The sequence below is a fragment of the Trematomus bernacchii genome, unplaced genomic scaffold, assembly GCF_902827165.1.
Source record: "Trematomus bernacchii unplaced genomic scaffold, fTreBer1.1, whole genome shotgun sequence".
NCBI classification, from domain to species: domain Eukaryota; kingdom Metazoa; phylum Chordata; class Actinopteri; order Perciformes; family Nototheniidae; genus Trematomus; species Trematomus bernacchii.
This window is the reverse complement of record NW_022987564.1, coordinates 8698249-8718389: the sequence shown is the minus strand read 5'-3', so window position 1 is coordinate 8718389 and position 20141 is coordinate 8698249. Positions and strand designations below refer to the sequence as shown.

At 40.2% G+C, this 20141-nt stretch overlaps 4 protein-coding genes across 4 annotated transcripts; 2 read left to right on the top strand and 2 right to left on the bottom strand.

Annotated features, from left to right (window-relative positions):
* Positions 1 to 295: 295 nt before the first annotated feature.
* On the bottom strand, positions 296 to 3792 carry gmnn (geminin DNA replication inhibitor). The gene is made up of 7 exons (XM_034124283.1): positions 3746 to 3792; positions 3271 to 3342; positions 2396 to 2500; positions 2130 to 2283; positions 1949 to 2031; positions 1580 to 1690; positions 296 to 1308 (listed from the first exon to the last, which is right to left on the bottom strand). Exons 2-7 carry the CDS (start codon positions 3325 to 3327, stop codon positions 1051 to 1053), a joined length of 768 nt encoding a protein of 255 aa, XP_033980174.1. The 5' UTR covers positions 3328 to 3342; positions 3746 to 3792; the 3' UTR covers positions 296 to 1050.
* A 1102-nt stretch (positions 3793 to 4894) lies between these two features.
* Positions 4895 to 9016, top strand: cunh6orf62 (chromosome unknown C6orf62 homolog). The gene is made up of 5 exons (XM_034124338.1): positions 4895 to 6451; positions 6586 to 6762; positions 6844 to 6969; positions 7448 to 7582; positions 7690 to 9016. Exons 1-5 carry the CDS (start codon positions 6323 to 6325, stop codon positions 7813 to 7815), a joined length of 693 nt encoding a protein of 230 aa, XP_033980229.1. The 5' UTR covers positions 4895 to 6322; the 3' UTR covers positions 7816 to 9016.
* On the bottom strand, positions 8782 to 10525 carry acot13 (acyl-CoA thioesterase 13). Its single transcript, XM_034124339.1, has 3 exons — positions 10378 to 10525; positions 10047 to 10231; positions 8782 to 9419 (listed from the first exon to the last, which is right to left on the bottom strand). The coding sequence occupies exons 1-3, from the start codon at positions 10459 to 10461 to the stop codon at positions 9260 to 9262; spliced, it is 429 nt and encodes a 142-aa protein (XP_033980230.1). The 5' UTR covers positions 10462 to 10525; the 3' UTR covers positions 8782 to 9259.
* Positions 10526 to 10725: 200 nt separating this feature from the next.
* tdp2b (tyrosyl-DNA phosphodiesterase 2b) lies at positions 10726 to 18954 on the top strand. Its single transcript, XM_034124337.1, has 7 exons — positions 10726 to 10942; positions 11172 to 11293; positions 15695 to 15844; positions 16043 to 16134; positions 16884 to 17002; positions 17093 to 17263; positions 18425 to 18954. Exons 1-7 carry the CDS (start codon positions 10796 to 10798, stop codon positions 18704 to 18706), a joined length of 1083 nt encoding a protein of 360 aa, XP_033980228.1. The 5' UTR covers positions 10726 to 10795; the 3' UTR covers positions 18707 to 18954.
* The last annotated feature ends 1187 nt before the right edge of the window (positions 18955 to 20141 follow it).

Here is a 20141-nt window from a genome sequence, read left to right as displayed (position 1 = left end):
CTTTGTTGTACCCTGAATTAAAGGTTCAATAATGCATTCAGTTCTGTTGAATTGTGGAGAGTTCACCCTTTGCAGTACTTTTATTTGAAGTGTTACAAGGGCTATGGTTTACTCTAATGCTAAAACATACAGAAATCAGCTAAATATACTTTCACCAAACTGCACAAGAGGCTAACCCATATAACAGTAAAACAACATTTAATAATGTAGTTGGTCAATGTATACTTAACAGAAGTTTAAAGCATACAACTGCATGTGAACAGACAGAAAATAAGTCAAGATCCAGAACTACAGATTCGTTTTTCCTAGAAAAAGTGTTTATTTTAACAAGGCATTACGTACAGAGCTGTGCCATAAGGATAACATTTTTACAGTGTAAACCAAAACACTTTATGGTACAGGCCACATATAATCAGGAAGGTAGCAAAATCAATAAGGCTTAACTTGTCACAGTAGGAAAAGCACAGGGGTTTCAGTCACATGGTGTCATATTGAGTTATAATGTCAAAGGAAAAGACCCCACAGGGGTTTGGGTAGTACCTAAATCCTTTCTCTAGCATCAGACAGCCGACAGCGTACCTGGTGGAGCTGCAGGGCTTTGTGTTAGTCCACCAGTTGCAACAAAGTCATCCGTGCTGCGACTTATCCAAAAACACCAACAATGGCTCTGGTCAAGTGTGTCAGTAAGCCAATGCACCCTACTGGGGACCTGCAGCACTAATGGAAAGCAGCCTTTGTTATTACTCACACCTGCGCTTCTCCTACTGTGACCTGCCAAAAAGGTCTGCTGTGTAAAAGGCCTACAATGGCTTCTTTTTTAACACAAACTTCTCAATCAAAACCAATAAAACAAGCCCCCGTCTGTTAAAGGCCGAAAAATATAAAAATTGCAGGCATTTAAAACTATTTCAGTTTCGAGTAAATAAATTACTTTGTAAAGCCAATTCAGTCAATGGATGGCCACTTGTTGCTGCCAAAGAAAACTTTAGCCTAAATCTGCAAACATGTATAAGCAGGTCAAAGTCCCATGACAGAGAAGAGCTGTGTCAGTTAATCCTGCTCTGACGAAGGTCCAGCTTCTTCATGGTCCGAGGTCTCTTCATGGTCTGAGGTCTCTTCATCATGGTCTGAGGTCTCATCTTCATCTTCTTCATGGTCTGAGGGCTCTTCTTCATGGTCTGAGGGCTCTTCTTCCACCGAGTCACTATGACTGATATCAGAGTCGGCATCATCCTCCTCATCATCTTCCACATCAAGAGCAATATCCTGCAGTTCCTCCATATTGTCTGGACTCTTCCCAGTCAGCCTCTAAAAAAGACAAGATGCAATATGTCAAGTTAACAAAATACATTTTACTGAACCTCATCTCACTACAGCATGAAGACTCATTAATGTGGGCACCAGAGCAAGAAGTCCAGTGTGAATAGGGCTTTAAATATACTGGATATTGTGATGCTTCCATTTGATTTAAGTATAAGGAAATTGAGGGTAAAACATTTTTTAAAAGAACTTGTTTATGTACCAGTACGGTCAGAGAATCTCACCAAACATTACAGACTTCTAATACGAGTATGCTTACCTCAATCATATCTGCCATGTACTGTACGTGCTGTGCCAGCACCTGCAGCTCTTCATTTTCACACTTTAGCTGTGTTATCTGTTCCTCTTTGGCCTCAATGTATTTGTGCATCTAAAGAAAATTTAAATAAAACCATTGAGCTTGACATCATGCTTGAAATTGTTTTATTGTATGAGATACTGAGGCAACAATCCTGCAAAAACTCTTTACATGCAACTTTAACTGGTTTATTTGCATTATGGTGAAAAACAACGTCAAAATCCACTGCCTGATGGACTGCAGCCAGCTCAGTTTGACTCAAGTCAGTGGGAGCGTGGGAACAAGTAAATTTCCAGCTAAACATTAGCCATCTCTCGCCGATTAACTCACCTTCTTATTCTCCTGTAGAACAACGTACAAGGCCTTCCGACGCTCCTCAGCTGTCTCTTTCCAGTAGTTGGAAGGAGGAGTTTCTGCAATGAGAGAGAAGTAAGATCAGGATATAATGAGAATCATCTGTGGTAGATGCCACAATTTGATTAAATCAAGTGCATTGATTAAAAATACATACCGACGACCATAAGATCATATGCTTCACTGGTCATGCCATCTGTCGAACACTGAGTTTCTTCTGTTTGTGTAGATTTGACCTCTACCTTCACCCTCTTTGGACCTCTAGTTTGTTCTGAGCTCCACAGTTTCCGTTTGGGAATAATATTTCCAACCTAAGAGAAAATAAGGTTTTCTTTATACGATTAAATGTTACAGGGAACAATTCAATAACAATTCCAAAAAGGAAACTACATTAATGAATTCCTGCAATAAGCCACTGCATACCTGAGCAGCTGACCTTCCCAAATCTTTGTTGCCAGCTAAGGGTTGGAGGACCTGCAGTCTTTGCCTGGGAGGACCCATTGCCATCTGAGATGGTTTGAAAAAGCTCTGGATGACAAAAAACAGGTGTTACCTTACAGCTGAATAGATCAGAATGGTTAACAACGGGCAAGATCGTAAACACTTCAGATGTGTTTAGGGAAACTCAATCGAGTCACACGGGAAAACAACATGACCCGTGTTCTCATTTTCAAAGCCTCCATTCACCATGGCTTAGCATAGCTTTACTTTAGTTTCACTGTCACCATGGGAGAGGGCATAACTGAGGTGGCCTACAACACTAACAACGGCTGCTGCCATGTGCAACACAGGTGTTGAAACAGGGGCAGGGCAAAAGCCATGGGAAAGTTCATCCTCAAGACTCATTAGAGAGCAGCCAACATGCTCACTCAGTTAATGTTTGGCCACAGCCTCAAAACACTGATGGGAGTCTCATGACAGTAGTTTCTGCTATGAGGGAGACAGTCTGAAACTACTCTGGGAGGTACAGACAAAAACTAATGGGCTAAGTTGCAGAAGCAAAGGAAACCAAGCCTTTGAAACCTCACATTTTATTGAATTAAAAAAAAAAAAATTATATTGTAAGAGTCTGAGGGCAATAGCTCCATTTACTCAGGGGGGTGGGGGGGGGGTAAAAGGATCCCCTTTTTCTGATAAATTTGATCTCGAGGAGAACATTTCTGGTCACACAGATACTGCAATCTACCAGCTGAAAATTAGACATTCACACGTTTGAAGAGTTACCCCATTTGTACCCTACGCTTTACATTTCATAGATTTTTTAAGTAAAATGAAAACAGAACAAATGATTTGCTCACATGTACATTCTCATCAGACTGTTGTTGGCTGGGGGTCATCTTTCCAGTGAAATTCATTTTCTTACAAGAGATCTGATGGGAAAACATGAACACGTCACTACACATGAAAACGTACAGGAGGTTACCCACATTAGAGTAACCTCCTAGCAAAACTGCCCAAAACGGCTAATTACAAAACTAGAATTAACGTTTATAGCTTAGTTAAGTTATACTTTAAACGCGGTATTTGTTCTTAGACTTTGTACATGTAATGTGACCTCGTTAGCTTGTTTAAAGACACGTTTAAAAAAAAAATGTCGCCAGCTCTAATGGAAAAGTAGTTACAAAAAGGTCACCAAAGACGTTAAAAAACAAGATGATTTAAGAGAGCAACGCTAAGGAAACTAACGCGTTGCTGTTGCTGACAGAAACACTTAATACACGGTTGTTAAAAATATTACATTTAGGCACTATTGTAGTAGATAAATCGCCTTACCGTTGATAGGAAACACTATGTCGTAGGTGGGGACTGCCTTTCTCTTCGCTGAGACTCCCGCGCCAGGGGCTTAAATAAGCCTACTCAGTCACGTGGTACAGCGTCACCCACGAGGAAGATGTGTTCATGCTGTTGTTTTTGACATTTTTTATTCAAAATCATATCCATGTATATCAAACATTATGTAGACACAAAACATTGACATCAGGGGTGATCAGGAACATTTAGATAAAAGAAACAATATAAAGAATGAACTCGAAAGAAAATTGTGTCCAAACAAAAGATACAATTTCAAGTAATTTATTTATCAAAATGCACCCAGTAAATCTGAAGCAAAAACAAATAGTAAAAAGGCAACACAATTGGCACACAGGGAACACAGGACGAAACCTTTATGCTTTGCAGCCAAAAATCAACAGTCAATACAGTTAAAAGGAGCACCAAGGAGGAACATTTATTAACAAGGTTTAGACTCTAGGAAACGAACAAAACACTACATTTAGTAAGTAAACATCCATCAGGATTATGTGAACACTGCCAGGTGGATGAATTAGTAGAACGTGTCATTCTGTATTGTGGCAAATACAGTCAAGAAAGAGAAAGACAGAAATCAGGAAGCTTTAGTGGAACAACCGGATCTCAAAGAAACATTAGTCTCTGTCATCATCATTTAAGACAAACAGAGTGAATACAAATAATGTAATTTTAATTGTATTATTTATTTTGTTTTTTTGAGGGGGGGTAGATCATTCTGGTTCACACTCCAATACAGTAGGTGGCGGTAATGCACCTTTAACGCTGGTTGCCACCCGCCATACAAGCAGACGAAGAAGAAGTAGTAATAAAAATAAAAATAAATATATATATAAAGAAATAAAGAGATGTAAAAACCAAAGGTAACATTTCAAGTAAAATATTTATCAAATACACATTAGGTTTTCATTTCCTCCTTATTTTCAATATGTTTTTAAAGTGGTGCCATATTGTGGTAATTCTAATTTTAAATGTGCAACATTTGATTTAGAATCAGTCCATTTATTCTTGTGAATGTGAAATGTTCCCGAAATAAAAGCAGAAGTAGTGGTGGTGTTGTTTTTCCCCTGGTGTGGTCACATGTCAACACACGTCACATCTTTTGTAGTTGTCTGCGCAGCCATTTTGGGGGAGGCTGTGGATCGACGAGCTGCTTGTGCCATTATCAGCTGCCCAGAAAAAAAAAACACACAAAGAAACCAAACGCAGAAACGTTGGACGACACGCCGTTAACGATGGGCCCGCCGGGAGACAGAACAGGCCACATGTCGACTGAAAGAACGGAGGACTTCAGCTGGATTGTCGATTTATCTTGACATGGCATGCAGCAGGGCGAGTCGCAGGTTGTGACGACTGAAGAAAAGAAGAGAAAGAAAACGGCAAACACCTCGAAACTTCAGACGTGAAAACTTGGGGGAGATTTTGTTTAAGCTAACGTGTATTTCTCCACGCAGCGTTAGCCGTTGATTCTCCCGTTTTATTTTGGTCGATTAAGTTGTTGACAAGACACGACGACTAGCTAAATAAAATGCTGAGCTCAAGCAAAACCAGTTAGTCAGTTAACCCCGCAGGTCGCTTGACTTTCACAACACTGGCAGTCGCATTGAAGCTGGAGAGAAAATGTAAACGCATAGAAAGATGACTGTACGCTAAGCTAGCCAAACCACACATAGGCCTCGATTAAGCCAATCAGTCAGAAGATAAGATGTAGCTTCATCGACGGGTCACTACTAGTTAGTGTTGGAAGTGAATGCCTAGATTAGCTTGCTAGCTCACCTTAGCTAGTGTGCTAAAAATACGCCCACATCATGACTCTCAGCAGTGGCAGCACCGCAGGCCGTGAGCTAAATGAGTGGCAGTAAAAAGTCAAGGAAATGTCAAGGCAGTAGTCTTCGATGTTACCCGGTGCCAATATCTCCTGGCATCTCTATTTACCTGCCATGTTAGTCTGTATCTTAAATCCGCCTGTAACACGCACATAACTCGACAGATAAATACACACAAAAAACGATAGCCATGGATGAGGGACTTTGAAATGACCCAAATAGTAAAATATGTGTCAGCTTGCTAGTCTCTGTAGTCCTCAATTTCACTAGCAAAAAAAAATATTGTCAGTATGGGTTTTTACGGTAGCAGCCGTTTCTGTTGATTTCAGTAACCTACTCAGAAAAGTTGCTCTTTCATCTCGTTGGAATCCCTTGTCGATGGCAGGTTGAAAAATAGCTCATTTGGCTTTAAAAGTCATGTCTTAAAACATGGATTTCTGAACCAGTAATATGGAGATGTAGTCTTAGCTTGTTGACCATTCCCCTCCTCAACACTGCCCTTTTACAAAAATTAAAATGACTTAGTTTTGTTTCTGATTTGTCGACCTTCTCAGTTGGTAGTTAGTGGGTATTTTACAGATCTAGCCTAGAGTTGTTTGATGCGTTGTTTCTGCAAAGGGTAGCTAGCGCCATCCTTTATCCAGCGTATGAATACAAAAGTAGAGAGTGAAGCCAAAGTTTTCTGCAAAAGAGAAGGAACTACCATCAAAATCTAACCATGGGGGACCCAACTTCACGGAGAAATCATACAAGAAATCGACTAAGAGCTCAACTTCGGAAGAAAAGGGAATCTTTGGCTGATCAGTTTGACTTCAAGATTTATATAGCCTTCGTTTTCAAAGACAAGGTTTGTCAGTAAAATTGAGGAATAGTGTTATTCTTAACTCCATCTTAAATCACACTCTTCTTTTATGACTTATTTTCTCATTACACATTTAAATGTTACATCCAGTGTGTTTTTATCTACGTTTCTCATCACAGAAGAAGAAGTCTGCACTTTTTGAGGTAGCTGAAGTGGTGCCGGTGATGACCAACAACTATGAAGAAAACATCCTACGAGGTGTGCGAGATTCCAGCTACTCTCTCGAGAGTTCGATAGAACTCCTGCAAAAAGATGTTGTGCAACTGCACGCCCCCCGATACCAGTCAATGCGAAGGGTAAGTCAGTCCACCATCTGAGGAGGGTTTATCTTGAGTAAGAGAAAGACCTTTTGTGTTTAAATTGTTCTCTTCTCACAGGATGTCATAGGCTGCACACAGGAGATGGACTTCATCCTTTGGCCACGCAACGACATTGAGAAGATTGTGTGTCTGCTGTTCTCCAGATGGAAGGGGGCCGATGATGAACCCTTTCGGCCTGTTCAGGTCAGATCATCTCACATTACGTGGGCAGCACATTTTTGGAGCCTGGTCTTGCTTCTAATTATGGCTGCAACTTTTTATTTATGGAATTATTACATTACTTTATCAATTAGTATGCTGATTACTTTCTAAATGTATCAGTTGATTATTTAGTCAAATACATTTCAAATGACCATGAAATAATTCATCACATTTTCCCAAGATCTTTTGAAAGAAGAAACTTTCTAAAGCTAGGGGGGGATTTTTTTCAAGCAACAATTAAAAAGAATTGCCCACTGTCAAAATACAGATTTTAAGTTATAAAAGTTATAACATTTAGCTATTTTTTGGATTACATTTAAAATGTAGTTGTAATCACTTCATTTTCACAATGTACATATTTCACAAATAGATACCTTTAATAATTAATTAAGTTAATTGCCCTAGTCTGGATGTAACAGAATGTACGTCTTGGCTCACAAGTCTCTCCTACAATTTACAGGCCAAGTTTGAATTTCATCATGGAGACTACGAGAAGCAGTGCCTGCATGCTTTGGGTCGTAAAGACAAGGCTGGAATGGTCATGAACAACCCAACTCAGTCTGTATTTCTCTTCATGGATAGACAGCACTTACAGGTGAGTCAGTCCTCTGAAATGATAATGTTACTGATCTGACAAACCTAAACCTCAGACAGTGTCCTAACACACACACCACAAATGTTCTCTGTCCACCTCTCCTGCAGACTCCTAAAACCAAGGCCACAGTGTTCAAGCTGTGCAGCCTCTGCCTATACTTGCCCCAGGACCAGCTGACCTGCTGGGGTGTGGGAGACATCGAGGATCACCTCCGCCCATACATGCCTGACTAAGGCTTCCTGCTTCACCCAGCCTCATAGGGAAAAGCCCTTCATTTCTCTCCTGCCTAAACCTTCAGAAGCAAATAGATGTACTCATCTCCACCCGTTTCTTTTAAAAGATTTGAACTTGTGCTTGGATCTCTCCTTTTTTTGTTACCTACTTGTTCTCCCCTCCCTGACCAGAAGCTGGTTCGATTCCCACCCTTGTTTTTCCTCACACCCCAAATGTTCCTCCTCTTCTCTCTGCCATTTTTTTGGATTGGTTTCTCCATTTTTTTTTTCTTTACTCCCTTTTCATTCCCTCCTACTCACTCATCCATTTTTGTTCATTTGAACCTGCACGAACATTGATTTTGAGTGGTTGGTTGTTCTCTTGGAGCCGCTCTGTCAACAGCACCGGTCATTGAAGGAACTCTTTATGTTGCATCAAAACAGGAACAAACAATACACAGGTCTTCACGGTGGTTCTCAGATGGACGTGTTTGATATCCTTGTTGTCATAAGAAAGGATTGTTAAAGCTTGTTTGTAATGTCAATGGGGTTTCTAGAACAACTTGACACAATCTTTTGACCAAGGACAGGTGTGAAAAGGTGTTAAAACACCCGTATAAGCAAAGATGAACAATATTTGTCAAATCATATGGTGTAGGTATTGCTTCTTAAAAACCGCCTTAGTTTTTTTGCTGGACTTTTAAAAATTGTTTTGGTGTCATTTGCTTTCCTCTGAAACATGCTAGGCAGGCCTTTGTTAAAATCTTGAGTGACCTGAAAGGCATTGTACACAAGTTGAGACATGTTGGTTAAATGTTGAAGGTCATTGTCAAGCCGTTCATGCACCATTCATTTAAGCTACTGAAATCTGATGTTATGTTTTGTTTTATTTGGGATGTGGGTTGGTGACGAACTGAAATTGTGACATAGTTAATGTTTAACTTGCCTAACAAAAGTTGCTGGAAGCTAACAGATTTTTTTGTTTAATTTGACCTACTAAAATGAATATAATTTGCTACAATGCTCATTAAATTAAAATTTGATTTTGCAGGCTTGCTTGTTAAAGAATATGAGGTTCATAGTACATATAATTTTGCTCCTTGTTGATTCAGTGTGTTCAGTTGAAAGGGTATAAGGCGTGTAACTTCTGGGTTTTTTCTGTTGATTCTCAAATCAATACTGCTGAGCATATCCCAATACAATGCAAATTCTGAAAGCATAACTCTTGTCTATTTCTTTTATTGCATGTGCATGAAACATTGATACAGTGTTTCCATTAGGAGTGAATCTGACCATACAGTACTGTTGACGAAATATGTGTTACAACATGAATTAAGTTAACAGCTGAGAAGGATTTGTCAACAACATTGTTTTCACAGTCAGAGGTTAGTTAACATCTTGTTAACTTGTTTTAACCATACAGTTCCATGATACGTGATTTACAGACAGGCACATAGGAGCGAGTTCAGCTGCCGCCGAGGTGTTTAGTGTGTCGGCCTTGTGCTATGACCTTCCCGGAGGCTTTGCTGGTGAGGTCTACTGTGGCGAATGCCAGGGTCCGTCCTTGCTTTAGAACCTGAGCAGTGATGAGTACCTCCTCTCCTATCTTGGCAGCATTCATGTATCTGTAAGACATTGACATTTGTTCCCAGTCATTTTTAGTTTACGAGGTTAATCTTTAACCTATGACCTGGTTAACACACTGAAGGTCGAGGTCTGACATTACAGCTGAAGGCACTGCTGAATACACAGAGATCACGCTCTCTATATTTTTCTGGGGCATTCAGGGTTTTTAAGGCACAAAACTTAAACCTATTATTATGCCTGATATTATTAAACCTTAGTGAGTAACCTGAAATTAAAGAGTTATTTGGAGGAAATAAAAATAAGACTGCATAGAGTTTAAACGTTGTGACCATATAGGTCCATATAAGTCAAACGTTTAAGAATAGCACATTTAAGTGTTTAACAGCCACACATGTCAAATAAATTCAAAGGAAAAACTGAAGATACAAAGCAAAAAACAAACACATCAGTAAAACAATTGCAGGACGTGATATCAAAGTGTCAATCTCAACTCAATAAAATGCCAACAAGAGAGGTCTGCAATGCATCGAGAGTTCATTGCACATATTTTATAAAACAAGCATGATATGAAGTAAAAACTCTACAATCAATGTTTATCTAAGTGATACTTTTCATTCACAGGTAAATCTACAGGTGATAAACCTTAAGAAGTACACTGGACTCACGTTATGTTCATATCCACACTGACTCCTGGTGATCCCCTCTCACTGTACATGATGGCCATGGTGGAGATAACATCCACCAGGGTAGCTGTCAGTCCGCCGTGCAGCGTCCCTCCTCGGTTGGTGTGCTCTTCCTCTACCCGCAAACCACACACCACCTTACCTGGGCTTGCAGACAAAACATCCACCTGATGGAAACACAAATATAAAAGTTTCCTGTCAAGATGCAACAATGTTGATGATCACGATAGGTTGTATTTAAAAGAAAATATCGAGGTGTACAGTCACAGAACTCTTAAAACATTCAGAAATGTAGCATAATATGCACGTTCACCTTGCTCAGGACTCTGTCAAATCCTGGATTGTCTACCATTGCTCTCATGATTTGTTTTAAGGTATTTAAAGACAGAGAAGCCATATTTAACGCGAGTATGAGACCAATGTCAAAGATGTGTTTTTACTTCAAACCGGAAGCTGTTGCGTCCGATAGATCGTCCGGGCGGAATTAAAGTTAATCTGTCAGAGAACGTTTGCTTTAACAAGTAAATGGCACAACATGGCGTTGTGTTAATTCCACGCCGAGGATAAACTGTACTTTTGTATCTTACTTTTATAATACAAAGAAGAGTTGTATTCTGGGATTTGTTGTAAACTAATTAGCACATTCACATTCCGGAAGACTTTAACAGGTGCACCTGAGATAACTTGCAGAGGAAAACATTCATTTATGTCCGCAATAGTGGCTATAAAAAATGGCCTCAACATCTGCCTCGGAAAAACCCTCAGTTTCTAATGTGGAAGAAAACAGAAGTCGCCTGTGCAGTGAGTTTGCGGGCATAACAGGAGCTGATAGCGCGGTGGCTCAGTGCTACCTGGCGGAAAATGAGTGGGAGATGGAGGTACAGTAACTATAACAACTTGCTACATCAGCCTGCTGTGGTTCTGCTAGATACAGACAGATGCTACAGCTGGTGGCAACATTTGAGTTTAAATTTAACCTCAGTGCAGTTTATTTGACTGTGTAGGTAATTTTCTAAGGCTAGGTAATGCTAACCAATGTTTCTACATTATAATGCGTTGCATGGTATGAACATGTGAAATGGAAATGTCTTAACTGTTGTCTTACAGAAAGCTATGAACTCATTCTTTGAGGCTGATTTGGAGAAAGTATTTGAAGAAGATATGTCAGACAGTGAGAGCAGCTCCAAAAGAAAGAGACAGAAAATTGAGGAAAAACCTCCAGTAGAATGGTTAGTCTCCTGTCTTCTCTACTTTGTCACTGTTCGTGTAGCACGACGCTGAAGTTAGCTTCCGATTCAAAGCTTCCGATTCGGCAGTTAAGGGGAAAATTCAGGGACATTTAATTTACAGCGCTGAGCGAACAATCCTCCGTGTTTGTACTTCTTAAATAGCTGCATAGCCGATTTATTTGGACTAGATTATCCCAGAGAGTCTAAACATTCTTTATAACACAGTTTTAGATTTGTAAAACCTTTATTCTATATGTGAACATACAAAAAAGGGAGATTTCGCATCTTGACCACATTAGACCAGGTCCTGATCTAAAACCACTAGACTCATCAAATCTGGACTGGATTATCCCAGAGAGGCTCAACATTCTTTATAACACAGTTTTAGATTTGTGAAACCATAATTCTATTTGTGAAAATGCAACTGAGGGAAATTTGATTTTTCAACATTTGTATTGAGAAAGTCACCGCAGAAGTCCATGTCTCTCCATTTTATTTCTCGTCTGCATTATCATGTCTTCTTTTTCACTTTGAAACAACAATTTCAAAAGAAAACGACTGTTTTTCTTTTACTTTTCCTCAAACTGGCCACACTCGATCTCTCCTAGTGCTTCTGCCAGTTGCATACCTCCGACTTTATCCAGAGTTGTTATTGTGGCCTGTGTTAAAATAACCATAATTCAGCCATTAGTGTGCTTGTTCTTCATTTGAGCTATATACTAAGACATTTTCATAAAAAGCTTTCTGTCAATTCTTTGTCTCATTTATCAACATATAAATCATTTTCATTTATCTGCCACTAACACCTGCAATAATTTCAGACCCTGCTCTTCCTCTCCTTCCCACCATTTGCCCTCATCGTGTTCCTACCTTTGCAGTCCCCTGACCTCCCAAACGCCTGCAGACATGATCCTCATTACCCCATTATCCATAGAGTTTATACTGTAGACCTGCACAGCAGCCCAGTCAGGAGCAACTCAGGAGATTTCGCTGCTTTTTTCGCATCTTTTCGCATCTACAGTATAAACTCAGTTTCAACAGTTTCAACTGCATTACTGCACTCTTGAAATTGTTGTTTCAAAGTGAAAAAGAAGACATGATAATGCAGACGAGAAATGAAATGGAAGGACATGGACTTATGCGGTGACTTTCTCAATACAAATGTTGAAAAATCTAATTTCCCTCAGTTGCATTTTCACAAATAGAATTAAGGTTTCACAAATCTAAAACTGTGTTATAAAGAATGTTTAGACTCTCTGGGATAATCTAGTCTAGATTTGATGAGTCTAGGTATAGTGGTTTTAGATCAGGACTGGTCTAATGTGGTCTAGATGCGAAAAAAGCACTGAAATCTCCCTTTTTTGTATTTCCACAAATAGAATAAAGGTTTCACAAATCTAAAACTGTGTTATAAAGAATGTTTAGTCTCTCTGGGATAATCTAGTCCAGATTTGATGAGTCTAGGTATAGTGGTTTTAGATTAGGACCTGGTCTAATGTGGTCTAATGTGGTCTAAATGCGAAAAAAGCAGCGAAATCTCCCTTTTTTGTATTTTCACATATAGGACAAAGGTTTCACAAATCTAAAACGGTGTTATAAAGAATGTTTAGACCCTCTGGGATAATCTAGTCCAGATTTGATGTGTAGGCAGGGCCGGCCCTAGGCACTGGCGAACTAGGCGGTCGCCTAGGGCGCCAGATCTCCAGTAGGGCCTGGCTCATTTCGTGGCATCTGCAGGCAGTGGCAAGTACTTCCGGCATCTGCCACAGAGGCCGCTACTCCGTGGTATCTGTGGCAAGTACTTCCGGCATATGCCACAGATGCCACAACATGCCACAACTTGCCACAGATGCCACAACTTGCCACAGATGCCACAACTTGCCGAGGCATCTGCCGCTGCTGAACGGGAGTTGCCACAAGATGCCAGAGTAAGAGAAGGTTTACGGTAGCTGCCACTCGCCTTCCGTGGCAAATGCTGCTGTTTAAACCCGTATTTATCGTGTAAAATGTCGCTGTTTAGGCATGACTTTATCGAACTGATCTGTACACAGGACTGATGTGCGATCTCTATTTTTCAAAAAGATTCAACATTATAATTTCTATTAGATTTTACTTGGAGAATGTGGTTTGTTAAAATAAATAAACGTGCTATTTTTATGATAATACTCAAGATATATTATAAGTGAATAAAGACAATTTATTGACATTAAGATCTATCATTGTTGACCAGAGGTGGGAAATAGGCTAACTAAGTATATATACTCAAGTACTGTACACTGTAGACCTCTGTGTCGCCTGTCAGCGCAGCTTACATGATGCCGTTTAAAATATAATATAAATATAATAATATAGGGCGGTGTCGGCCGTCAGCGAACCGATCCGGCCTTTCTGCGCGACTGTCACTCAAATGCGGGACATAGTCTTAATTTCGTGGTACTCGGGACAAATAATAAAGATGCTGTGTGTGCAGTGACAGTTCCGCACACAGCGGGACATCTGTTCACCCTACACACAAACACACACACGGTGCTGCCCCTCACACACACACGCTTCAAATCAAGTTGCATAAATGCTTGAGCTACGTTTTTATTACAACTACTGTGAAATCTGCCTATTATGTTTTCGTAATTATTACAACAAATACATACTTGCAACTGAGGCAATGATTTTATATTTATTAGACTATTAAAAAAATGCATGCTTCAAATAAGTGGGGGTACGGCGTACCCCCGCGTCCAACGCCCACTACACCACTGGTCATGCCTAAACAGTGACATTTTACACGATAAATACGGGTTTAAATAGCAGCATTTGCCACGGAAGGCGAGTGGCAGCTACCGTAAACCTTCTCTTACTCTGGCATCTTGTGGCAACTCCCGTTCAGCAGCGGCAGATGCCTCGGCAAGTTGTGGCATCTTTGGCATATGCCGGAAGTACTTGCCACAGATACCACAGAGTAGTGGCCTCTGTGGCAGATGCCGGAAGTACTTGCCACTGCCTCCAGATCTGGAGGGGCGCTGCGCTGGGAGAAAAAAAAAAATAAGAAAAAAAAATAATAATAATAATTGAATAAAGTAAACACCCTTTGCACCCCGGGCCGGCAACATTTTACATTTGCCCTGTACAATGGGCGCTGTAAGTGATGAAAGTGGGGGATGTTGACTTATCAGGTGCCCGCAGCTCACAGCCAAAGTGCTAGCGAGCCTCCGAGCGAGCAAGAGAGAGAGAGAGAGAGGGCGTGCATGCATCGGTACCGCGGATTGTTGTTGGATTGAGGCTGATAACTACAGCTCTGTGAGGTAAAGGACTCTTGAGTGTTTAGATAGTTCACTTTAGTCTAAGTTATATCAGTGGGTCTCAAACGGTTTGGTCACAATTTATGTAAACAAATATTTCCAAGGCACACCTTTATAATTATTAGTATAAATAACAACAGGTTTGAAATCATTCCAATGTAGGACAGTAAACTAAAATATTGTTTAAAACTGGAGATATTAAAAAATATGCATGAATAAATAAATGTTAACTATTAGTAAAATAAGATATGAATGAACAACAACAATAAAATATGTTACATTTATTTGTTATTGGCTATGGTAGGTTGTTGGTTATGTTCACATACTTATTTGATTATTAAAATGTAAACTGATCTTTTTCATATGGGTGTTTTAGAGTTGTACCCCCTAGATCTAGTCTCTAGTAATTCTGCTCAAAGTGCACCAGATTGAAGCATTTTACTTTAAAATGTTAAAAACAATCTTTTCGGGGGGGCATACCCCCGGACCCCCCTAGAGGATGTGACGTCCACCCCCCAATTAAAACATGTGCATACAATAATTAATACATTTGAAACCTTCTTTATGTATATAACCAACATGTCAATACGTTTCAGTTTTTGTGGTGTATTGGTTTTTTGTAGAGATTTTTCATTTATTCTTTATATATTCTATTGTGTATTGCTTGGGGGGGGGGGGCACCAAATCATAATCTCGCCTAGGGCACCAACATGTCTAGGGCCGGCCCTGAGTAGGTAAAGTGGTTTTAGATCAGGACCTGGTCTGTGGTCTAAATGCGAAAAAAGCAGTGAAATCTCCCTTTTTTGTATGTTCACATATAGAATAAAGGTTTTACAAATCTAACACTGTGTTATAAAGAATGTTTAGACTCTCTGGGATAATCTAGTCCGAATAAATCGGCTATGCAGCGATTTAAGAGTTACAAACACGGAGGATTGTTCGCTCAGCGCTGTAACTTAAATGTCCCTTAACTTTCCCCTTAACTGCCGAATCTGAAGCTCTGAATCGAAAGCTAACTTCAGCGTCGTCTGTCACGAGTCTTTCTGATAGAGCCAGCAAACATTTACAACTCCAGAAGAATTTACAGTGTCTTAAAAATGTCCAGTATAGATTTGACTGGAGAGAGTCCTGTCTCCACACGCAAACCACCAGAAGAAGACGACAACAAACTGTCTCTGATCTCCTGGAACGTGGATGGACTGGATACGGACAACATTGGAGAGCGGGCCAGAGGCCTGTGCTCCTACGTAGTCTTGTACGTTTTTTTGATATATATATGTAGGCTACACTGTTGATCTTGGTTGTCGTAGCATGATATTGTATTTGTCGCTGGTAACCTAAACTTCTTAATTAAAATATGTTGAAATGAAAGGTCAGCTGCAGAGCAGTGCCCTGGATATACATTGTTTAATAGTCAGATAGTGTATGAAAAATTAGCTTTATCTTCATGTAGATACACTCCGGACGTGGTGTTCCTTCAAGAGCTCATTCCACCTTACGTCCTGTATTTGAAGAAACGGGCTGTCAGTTACCTACTCATTGAAGGTATGAGTACTTTTTGAATTGTGCTAGTAGTGACTTGTCCTAGACTTCGTTCCTGGTTTAAACTGGGGCTGCATAATACGTTGTTTTTTAATCGTCAATGTGATATTAACTTGCAATACACTACAATACTGTGCTTGTTTGTATTTTAAAATTCTGTTTTCCACTGATACGCTTTAAAGGTCCCATGTCATGGCCATTTCTACTGATCATAATTCCATTGTTGAGGTATACTAAAATAGATTTATAGAACCTAACGGCTCCACGGATTGGTCCATTTGGGTATGGGCACGCCACTGTACCCAGGAAGAAAACAATGGAAAAAGAGAAATCTCCAACGAGGCGTTCTGGGGCAGCATAGACAGGTCTTTTCTGTGTTAGAGTTTTACTCGCTACAGGGTCTACTTTGAGGGTTTGTGTCTTTGCAGACCGTTTACATGCCTAAAAACCTTCATAACACACAAGGGGACGGGTAATAACCGGAAAAGCATGACATGGGACCTTTAAGCAATACAAAAAGTGCTATGTGAGGTCAGTTTAATTTATTGAAAGAGAATGCTGGTAATAGTTTCCTTTCACTTCCACACACAATTGTATTTGAGCAGTATACTGAAAGCAGCAGAGTAGACTATATATTAGCTTTTTATTGAAATTAATATTGTTATAGTGACATTGAACAATGTTATCCATATTTCCCTCAAATTGTGCTGCCATAGTCTAATGTATTGCTCCTCTTAACCTCTGCGGGTCAGGTGGTGAGGAGGGTTACTTCACTGGGATCATGCTGAAGAAGTCAACAGTCAAATTTGTGGAGAGTGAGATAGTAACTTTCCCCTCTACTCAAATGATGAGGAATCTGCTCGTAGCTCAGGTATGTGCACATATAGTTTTCCAGAAACTCGTTTGCCACCTTGAGCTCACCTTGGCTGATACAAAGTTGGATTTGTCTCTTTGAATTAAGGTGACTTTCAAAGGACAGAAGCTGTGCCTGATGACTTCCCACCTGGAGAGTTGTAAAGCGCAAGCAGGGGAGCGGATGAAACAGCTGCGGGTTGCTCTGCAGAGGATGAGAGAGGCCCCTGACGACGTCACCGTCCTGTTTGGAGGGGACACAAACCTGAGGGACACTGAGGTCAGTCATTTGTCTTTAAATGTCCCATGTCATGGCCATTTCTACTGATCATAATTTCATTGTTGAGGTATACTAAAATAGATTTATATTGTGCAATTTTCCAAACTCACATTGGGTTTCTCATACAGCATCTCTGTATAGTATGTGTATTCACTCTCTGTCCTAAACGGCTTGATGGAGCTCCTGCCCCCCCTCTCTATGAGCCCAGTGGCCGTCTGCGAGACAGCGAGACACAGCGAAACCATCCCGAACACACACACACACACCCGCAGCCTGGCTGGGAGTTTGTGTGTGTGCTCACACACCGACTCACAGCCTCGCCGCGTCTCGCCGTCTCAGGGAGGAGAAATCGGCGGAGCTGCAGCTGAGAAAAGATTGTGTGTGTGTGTGAGGAATTCCGCGGATTGGTCCATTTTGACCAATCCACGGAGGGGTCGTCGTTACGTCACTTGGTTCCCGGAAGAAAAAAATTGAAAAAGAAAATCTCCAACGAGGCGTTCTGGGGCAGCATAGACAGGTATTTTCTGTGTTAGAGTTTTACCCGCTACAGGGTGTACTTTGAGGGTTTGTGACTTTGCAGACCGTTTAAATGCATAAAAACCTTCATAACACACAAGGGGACGGGTAATAACCGGAAAAGCATGACACGGGACCTTTAAATCATGTGTGACTTAAAAACTATGATGTGTGATGGCTGAAATGGTAATCCACTCCCCCTTATTTAGGAAATCCACTCTTTATCAACAAAATCCTTGTTTCTGGGGGAAATATGACCCTTTTTTTATTTTTGTCTTGTTCATTACTTTTGTATAGAATTGGATGGCTTAAAGTCAATTAAATAATTACAAAATGCCAGTTTCAAGGAACCCTTCCTTCCTTGTTGCACTTCTCATCAAATAAAATGTAGAGAATTCATTTTAAATTTCATCTAGATTTTTAACAATTTGTTCCTTTTTTCTTTAAACCCTTTTAAGTATATATGCATTATGAAATGTATCTGTGTTTAACTATTTTCTTTATTTTTTACTGATTGTACTATAATGTCCCAGCCCTCACCTGTGTTAATACATTATTTTTCACATCTTTGTTTATCAATTATCACCACACCTGCCATCACACAGTGTTCCTCTTTAATAATCTTTCCCCTCGACTCCATCCCAGGTTGCCAAGGTGGGTCTCCCCCCACAGGTCAGCGATGTGTGGGAGCGACTGGGAAAGCAGGAGCACTGCCGTTACACATGGGACACCAAAGCCAATAACAACAAGGCTCTTCCTTACGTCAGTCGCTGCCGCTTCGACCGTGTCTACATCCGCCCAGCAACCAAGGAGGGCGTCCCCCGCCTGGCCCCCGACCACATGGCCCTGTTGGGTCTGGAGAAGCTGGACTGTGGACGCTTCACTAGTGATCACTGGGGAATCTACTGTAGCTTCATCGTTGCGTAGAAATGCACACAAAAAAGATCCTGAAACTTGTCCTTTAAAGTTTAATATGAGCTCTTAAATTGAGGCCTTGTCAGTGCTGGCATTAGAAAACAAACATTTCTCTGTGATTGAAGATCTGACCTCCTCTGAATGTTGGTTACCTGTACATTTTATATCCTGATTTAGTCTCTGACAAAGCCTTTTTTTTTTTGTATAATTACTTAATGAATCTGGGAAAATACCAATAAATGTTAAAATATCAAAGTTTGCATCACTGTGTTTATGTAGTTTTGATATTGACCACTAGAGAGCACTGCAGAGTTTAAATGTGGTTCCACGTTAGTGTTAACATAAAAACAAATCAAAATATTTGGAAAGAGATTTCTATTTGAACTTGATGTTAACCACCAAATCATTGTAACTTTAGCTATAGTTCCATAAAACTTGAACTACAAATTACTCACAATTAAATGAAACAAAAATAAATACACTTTTAATGCATTTGCAGCTGATGGTCCTAACCAGTAAGGCTTTATGATTGCTTCCTCATTTTACATTATGAATACATGTGTGGTGGCATGTAAAGTGTCTGCTGTGAAAAAAGCCTATTAGAATGATATGCTGCTCTTTCTAATGATTTAATACCACCCTAATGTACAGATCTACATTATGACCTCTGTTCCACCCCTGACCAGATATATCACGGTCTCTGTCGCCACACTGTCTGTGTCCCTCAGCTGCCTGTAACGCACCCTTCAGATCTCAGAGTGTGTTTTCATGTTTGCACGGCGAGCAGAAAACAGTTTTTACTTCTCGGTCACACAGAGTGAGGATCAGCTGACCTCAGGAGAGGACACAGATGCGACTCTTCCCCGGGAGCAGGCGTCACCAGATCAGGCCTCCCTCCCCCTGATTAGCAAGGACATGTGAGCGACGTCTGTCCAGCTTTAATGACATCTCCTAAAGCCTAAAACATTTAAACTTTAAGAATAATGTTTGTCGTCTTGTGCCTCTGTTGCTAATAGCATTGTGTTTTCGGGTTGTCAGTCTGTCCCATTCTCGGGAACGCCGTCGTATCTCAAATATGGCACAAACGTTCACTGTGAGTGATGAACTCATTAGATTATTGGGGTCAAAGGTTTATGTTGCTGTAACTTCATAAAACACTCAAGAATCCATATGACCTCATATTCAAATCTTATTGCAGTCAAACAAGCTTAGGTAATTTAACATCCTGTGCCACAATGTTAAACCTTCATTTTGCTAAAATAACCATTAATTAAAACAAATCTTGAATTAAAAGATGATGTTTTAAAATCTGTTATTTTGTTCCACTAAAAGTCTAAAGCCCAATGAAATTTAGTTTACATTCACATTCAACAAACAATGTCAGACAATAATTATTTATGAGAAGCTGGTATCAGGAACCTTTTTGGGTATTTCTTACAGTTTTTCT